The 6,313-nt window shown below is 61.3% G+C and overlaps 1 protein-coding gene across 3 annotated transcripts; it reads right to left on the bottom strand.

Annotated features, from left to right (window-relative positions):
* Positions 1 to 702: 702 nt before the first annotated feature.
* Positions 703 to 1,646, bottom strand: HES6 (hes family bHLH transcription factor 6; the record flags this gene model as incomplete). Of its 3 annotated transcripts, none has more annotated exons than XM_080689933.1 (3): positions 703 to 1,136; positions 1,211 to 1,490; positions 1,566 to 1,646. In XM_080689933.1, 3 exons carry the CDS (start codon positions 1,644 to 1,646, stop codon positions 703 to 705), a joined length of 795 nt encoding a protein of 264 aa, XP_080546059.1. The 3 variants fall into 3 exon arrangements, with proteins under 3 accessions (XP_080546059.1, XP_080546060.1, XP_080546061.1); XM_080689934.1 differs by having other exon boundaries at positions 1,322 to 1,490; XM_080689935.1 differs by having other exon boundaries at positions 1,008 to 1,136; positions 1,362 to 1,490.
* Between the last annotated feature and the right edge of the window lie 4,667 nt (positions 1,647 to 6,313).

The following is a 6,313-nucleotide window of genomic DNA, read 5'->3' as shown; positions in this document are numbered from 1 at the left end:
CAGGACCCGCACAGTCCTCGCGGGAGCGGGCCAGGCCCGAGGAGCTGTCCAGCCACACGGAGGTCTCTAGCACAGTAACTCACTTTGCTGACAACGGGAGGTTGTAAGAGACATTCACTAGCGTTAGATGCAGGGGGAAAATGTGCTTAGTTTAGTCCTTACGCCTCTGACACATTAATGACACCACATCAGTGAGGCTTCCAGGATAGCTAACTCCAACACACTTTATTAAAATTCAGCTGGAATATCTGATGGCCACCAAATACACCAACAACTCCAGTGAGCTACAGGCGTGCAGAGTCGCTCTGAGCCACCGCAGCGCGCTGCCTCCCCCAGGGTCCTGGCTGAGCTGGCAGGCTCGGGTTTCTATTCAGGCGGGGTTGCCAGGCCTGTTTCCCTGTCCAGGGTGCTAGCCCCCAGCCCTGAAGAGAGGCTCAGCCTCCCCCCAGACCCCAGAGTGCCTGAGAAGGCTGGGGCGGGTAGACCTCCCCACCCCCAGAGAATCCATGGAAGTAACTTCCTTAAAAAACAGGGCCAGGGGCCTGCCTGGGCTGGTAATCAGGGCTGCTCTGGAAGCAGTCGCTTGAAGGGAAGGGCAGAGCTGGGAGACATCCTGACATCCTGGCCCCTACTCCACACATCTGAACCCCGGGTAAGGGGAGTGGGAAGCCCTCCCGCAGACCCCTGGCTAGTGAGTGCTGGTCACCACGGCCTCCAGACGCTCTGGGATATTCCAGCCACGGTCAGGCTGGTCAGGCTGCTCAGGGCCGGGGGCATCAAGTCCCGCCCCTCGGCAGGCGCCCGACTCAGTTCAGCCTCCGGGACCTCCTCTAGGTCGGAGCACGGGTCGTCCACAGTGCCCGAGGGGCTGGGCAGTGGGGACCCCGGGGCTCCTCCCGCGGGCCAGCCATTTCCCCAAGGGGCTCCAGACTGCCCGGCCAGGGCGTCTCCCAGCAGATCCCGGAAGCTGCTGCCCTCACGCAGCGGCATGGACTCCAGCAGGTGGTTCAGGAGCTCGGCTGCGACGGTGGCATCGATGGCCTGGCACGTGGACACGAACGTGTGCACCTCATGCATGCACTGGATGTAGCCGGCAGCAAAGCGCTCGCTCGCTTCGGCCTGCAGCTGTTCGCGCTCTGCACCGAGGGTGGGGAGAGAGCGGCGCCGGGCTCGGTGAGCCGCGACAGCCAGACCCAGGGTTTAGGCTCACCCAGGAGACGCGGGTGCGCGCCCTGCTCCCGGGGGGCCCTCGCCGCCGGCCGGACCCGGGCGCCAGGAGGGGCAGCCTGGGGAACGCGCCCCGCGCCCCGCCGCCACTCACCGCGCGCCCGGCCCCGCAGCGCACCCTGCACGCGCCGCACGGTCAGCTCCAGCACTTCGGCGTTTTCCAGCTTGGCCTGCACCTCGGCGCCCGCCAGCAGCAGCCGCAGCTCCTGCAGGCTCTCGTTGATCCGCGCGCGCCGCCTCTTCTCCACCAGGGGCTTCCGGGCCTGCGGGAAGCGGGCCGCTGAGCCCCGGCCCCCGCGGCCTCCCGCGCGCGCGCCCCCCGCCGCCCCGGCCCGCACCTTGCGGTCCCCCCGGGCCTCCCGGCCGTCTCCGTCCTCGCGGCCCCCGCGGTCCCGGCCCGGCACCAGGGGCGGAGCCATGCCGCGCAGCCGAGAGGAGGGCGCTCCGCCGGCGCCCGCTCCGCCGCGTCTTCCGGCCCGCGGCGGCCCCGCCCCTTTTATAGCACCTTATTTGCATCTCAATGTGCCGATTGGCCGTGCGGCCCCGGAGCTGCCAGCCGCGAGGCGCGCCGTGGCCAATGGGAGCAGCGCGCTTTGTCCGGCCTCGAGGTCCCGTCGCCGGCTGGCAGCTGGCGGGGCGGAGCCCCCAGCCGGCCTTCTGCGCCCCCCGCGGGGGCGGCCGGGGCGGTGACCCCGGCGCTGCGGCCGAGAGTGCGCTCGCGCCCCCTCCGCCGCTCCGGACCCCGGGCCGGCCGAGTGTGCGAGCAGGGCTCCACCCGCCCTCTGGTCTGCGCTCCTCCCTCGGTTCACTAAAGGTGCCCCCGAGAGGAGCCGCCCAGCCCCAGGCCCGGCCCTGGGGGGCAGAACCAGCCAAAGGGTGACTCCGGACCCGGGGAGGGGGCTGCGGCCCCGGGAACATGGAGGACACCTGGACAGGAGGGGTTGGGCTGCCTCGCGGGGCGCCCTAGCTCTTGGCTTCGCATAGAATCCTAGCGGGCCGGGGTCTGCGGCCTCTCCCGCCCGGGCCGCCCTTCCCCGGTCCTCTTGGCGGGGTCACCACGCAGCCCTCCCCTCCCCCACGCGCCCCCGGCTGGCCCCCACCCCGTCCGCCCCGAGCTCGGCGCCTGTCCATCTCCGCTTCCCCTTCGGCCGCTGAGGCCTCCCCGCCCGCCCCTCCCCCAGTCCTTTCAGCCCCCCCCCCCCCGCCCCGGCCCGCCGGCCGCCCGCCCCGCATCCTCCCGCCCGGCGCCCGGGCCGCCGTCTGGCCCCCGTAACTTGATGCCCGTGACAGTTGGCAGCTGCAGCCGCCTCGGCGGAGAAAAGCGGCGGCCGCGCCAAGAGCGACAGGTGTTGGCCGCGCCTTTGTCTCGCCCGCTTTGTCCCGCCCGGCGGCGGTCGAGCTTGTGTCGCCCAGACGCCCGCGACGCCCCCCCCCGCGGCCGCCCATCTGCCTGCCCGCCGCGCCGCGGGTGCGTGGACGTCGGGGCAGCGTCCCGGGACCCTGGCCCGGCCCGCACTGCCCGGGCCTCCGCGGCACCAGGCCTTTGCACACCCCGGCCTTCAGCCTGGACCCCCTTCGGAGGCTCCCTCCTGACTTCAGGTCTCATCTCTCTAGCGCACCCGCCCCTCCAGCCTGGCTCTGGCCCCTGCCCGCAGCAGCACCCATCTTAACCCGGTCCCACAGTACTGTCCAATGCTGGGATTGTCGGGGTCTGCTCTGAGCCCCTCCAGGTTAGGAGGGGCCCTGTTAAAGGGCTCGGTCTGATCTGGAGCTCCTCACGGCCTCTCAGCACCCCTAGCACATTACCTGCGCCCTCCCAAGTGCTGGGTGGGTGGGGGATAAGGAGGTGTTCCCAGGCTGGCTGGAAGGTCCCTGGGGAATGAAGCCCTGGAGACTGCCCAGCTGGGCAGGTGGCAAGACGGGTGGAAGGTCTCCCAACCTGCAAACGGTCTGGCACACCTGTGGCTGCACACCAGAGGGACCCCCAGACACTTCAGGCACGTGAAAGGCTTGGAGGTTCCCGGTCACCTCCCTGGCCCACTGACCAGTCTGACCCCCTGAGAGCCCTGCTGCTCACTCCCACCGTCCCTGCTCTGCCTGGGTTAGTCCTGTGTCCAGGGCTCTGGGACTTCCCGTTTCATCAGCAGCCACTGGAATGTGAAGCTTCTTTCTTTCTTTCTTTCTTTCTTTCTTTCTTTCTTTCTTTCTTTCTTTTTTTCTTCCTTCCTTCCTTCCTTCCTTCCTTCCTTCCTTCCTTCCTTCCTTGCTTCCCTTTTTCCTCTTCCCATTGAAATGGGGCAAGGGTGCTCTACTACTGAGCTACATCCTCAGCCCTTTTAATTTTTATTTTGAAACGGGGTCTAAGTTACTGCGCACTTATCTGGAACCCTGCAGCCCTCCTGTTCCAGCCTCCGAGCCCTGGGATTACAGGTTGTGCCACCCTGCCTGGCTCCTTCCCTTTACTTCACTGCCAACCGCACCATCAAGCTCAAAGGCTTGGCTCTTCCATCGCCTCCCCAGCTGCTCAGAGACCGTCTTCTCCCTCCCCCTGGTGCTGAGGCTGACGGGCGGGGCCGTAGTGGTGGACCCCAGTGGAGCCTGCAGGAGAGGGACTTTACGTTTCATTATTACTCAGAGAGAGAACGCCTTTTCCCAGGTAAAGAGACTCGCAGGTGACAACAGTTAAATTTCCACTCTTTTGAGAAAAAGGGAAAATAAACTCAGTAATATTTCTTGCACTCACGGGTTTGCAAACTGTTTCATACTCTTCTCATTATCCCAAAACTATGACCAAACAGGTTTTAGAATGCTCTCCATGAAAAAGTTCACACGGGAACAGCATGGTCAGGGATCCAGGGAGGCTCCTAGGAAAAGACCACTGGAACGCCTGACTGATGGGGAAAGGAGAAGACCACTGGGACGCCTGACTGATGGGGAAAGGAAAGGACCACTGGAACACCTGACTGATGAGGAAAGGAAAAGACCACTGGGACACCTGACTGCTGGGGAAAGGAAAGGACCACTGGGACACCTGACTGATGGGGAAAGGAGAAGACCACTGGGACACCTGACTGATGGGGAAAGGAAAAGACCACTGGGACACCTGACTGATGGGGAAAGGAAAGGACCACTGGGACACCTGACTGATGGGGAAAGGAAAGGACCACTAGAACACCTGACTGATGGGGAAAGGAAAGGACCACTGGGACACCTGACTGATGGGGAAAGGAAAAGACCACTGGGATGCCTGACTGATGAGGAAAGGAGAAGACCACTGGGACACCTGACTGATGGGGAAAGGAAAGGACCACTAGAACACCTGACTGATGGGGAAAGGAAAGGACCACTGGGACACCTGACTGATGGGGAAAGGAGAAGACCACTGGGACACCTGACTGATGGGGAAAGGAGAAGACCACTGGGACACCTGACTGATGGGGAAAGGAAAGGACCACTAGAACACCTGACTGATGGGGAAAGGAAAGGACCACTGGGACACCTGACTGATGGGGAAAGGAAAGGACCACTGGGATGCCTGACTGATGGGGAAAGAAAAAGACCACTGGGACACCTGACTGATGGGGAAAGGAAAAGACCACTGGGATGCCTGACTGATGAGGAAAGGAGAAGACCACTGGGACACCTGACTGATGGGGAAAGGAAAGGACCACTGGAACACCTGACTGATGGGGAAAGAAAAAGACCACTGGGACACCTGACTGATGGGGAAAGGAAAAGACCACTGGGATGCCTGACTGATGAGGAAAGGAGAAGACCACTGGGACACCTGACTGATGGGGAAAGGAGAAGACCACTGGGACACCTGACTGATGGGGAAAGAAAAAGACCACTGGGACACCTGACTGATGGGGAAAGGAAAAGACCACTGGGATGCCTGACTAATGGGGAAAGGAGAAGACCACTGGGACACCTGACTGATGGGGAAAGGAAAAGACCACTGGGATGCCTGACTGATGAGGAAAGGAGAAGACCACTGGGACACCTGACTGATGGGGAAAGGAAAGGACCACTGGGACACCTGACTGATGGGGAAAGGAAAGGACCACTGGGACACCTGACTGATGGGGAAAGGAAGAGACCACTGGAACACCTGACTGATGATTGGGGAAAGAAAAAGACCACTGGGACACCTGACTGATGGGGAAAGGAGAAGACCATGGAACACCTGACTGATGGGGAAGGAAAGGACCACTGGAATGCCTGACTGGGGAGTTAGATGAGGGGGCAGAGGAGGATGTGATAAAGAGAAATGGTACAAGTAAAAAATGAAAGGCAAAGCCGGGCGTGGTGGCGCACACTTATAATCCCAGTCCTTGGAGGCCGAGATGGTAGGACTGCACAGGTTTAAAGCCAACCTCAGCTATTTAGTGAGGCTCTCAGCAACTTAGCCCTGTTTCCAAATAAAATAGGTCTGGGAGTGTAGCCCGGAGGTAGAAGGCCCCTGGGTTCCATCCCCAGTACCACACACACACACACACACACACACACACGCGCGCGCGCGCGCAATTAGAAACTACAGGAAAAACAAAAGGCTGCCCCAGGAAGAAGTTTGACCTCAGTACAACTTGGCTCCGGAGCCCACAGTTCTTTCACAGAACCGTTCATGGCGTTTCCAGATTTAACGTCCATCTATAAAGAAGACAGAAAGTCTTATTTAAGGTTAGAGGATGTGATACACAGTTGACTTTAGCTGGGTGCGGCGGCGCATACCTGGATCCCAGTACTTGGGAGCCAAGACAGGTCCAAGACAGTTTCAGCAAGTAGCGAAACTCTCAGCAACCTTGAGACTGTTTCAAAACAAAAAATAAGAAGGGCTGGAGGTGTAGCTTGGAGGTAGGACACCCCTGGATTTCATCCTCTGTACCAAAAAATAAGTAATGATAGTACTAAAAATCAAGTTGACTATAAAAACCCCAAAACAGGTAACAGGAGGTGGGAGAGAGGATTTTGTGCAAGGCAGAACCAGGGACCTTGGGAGCCTTGTCTGGCACAAGGGGCAGGCCGAGGGCGAGGCTGAAGGAGGCTGGTTGTCTGGAGTTGAGAGAGGTTAGGCACTGGTGTTGTC

The sequence above is a fragment of the Muscardinus avellanarius genome (assembly GCF_963383645.1).
Source record: "Muscardinus avellanarius genome assembly, chromosome: 2".
In the NCBI taxonomy this organism is placed as follows: Eukaryota; Metazoa; Chordata; class Mammalia; order Rodentia; family Gliridae; genus Muscardinus; species Muscardinus avellanarius.
This window is presented reverse-complemented; position numbering and strand designations above follow the sequence as displayed.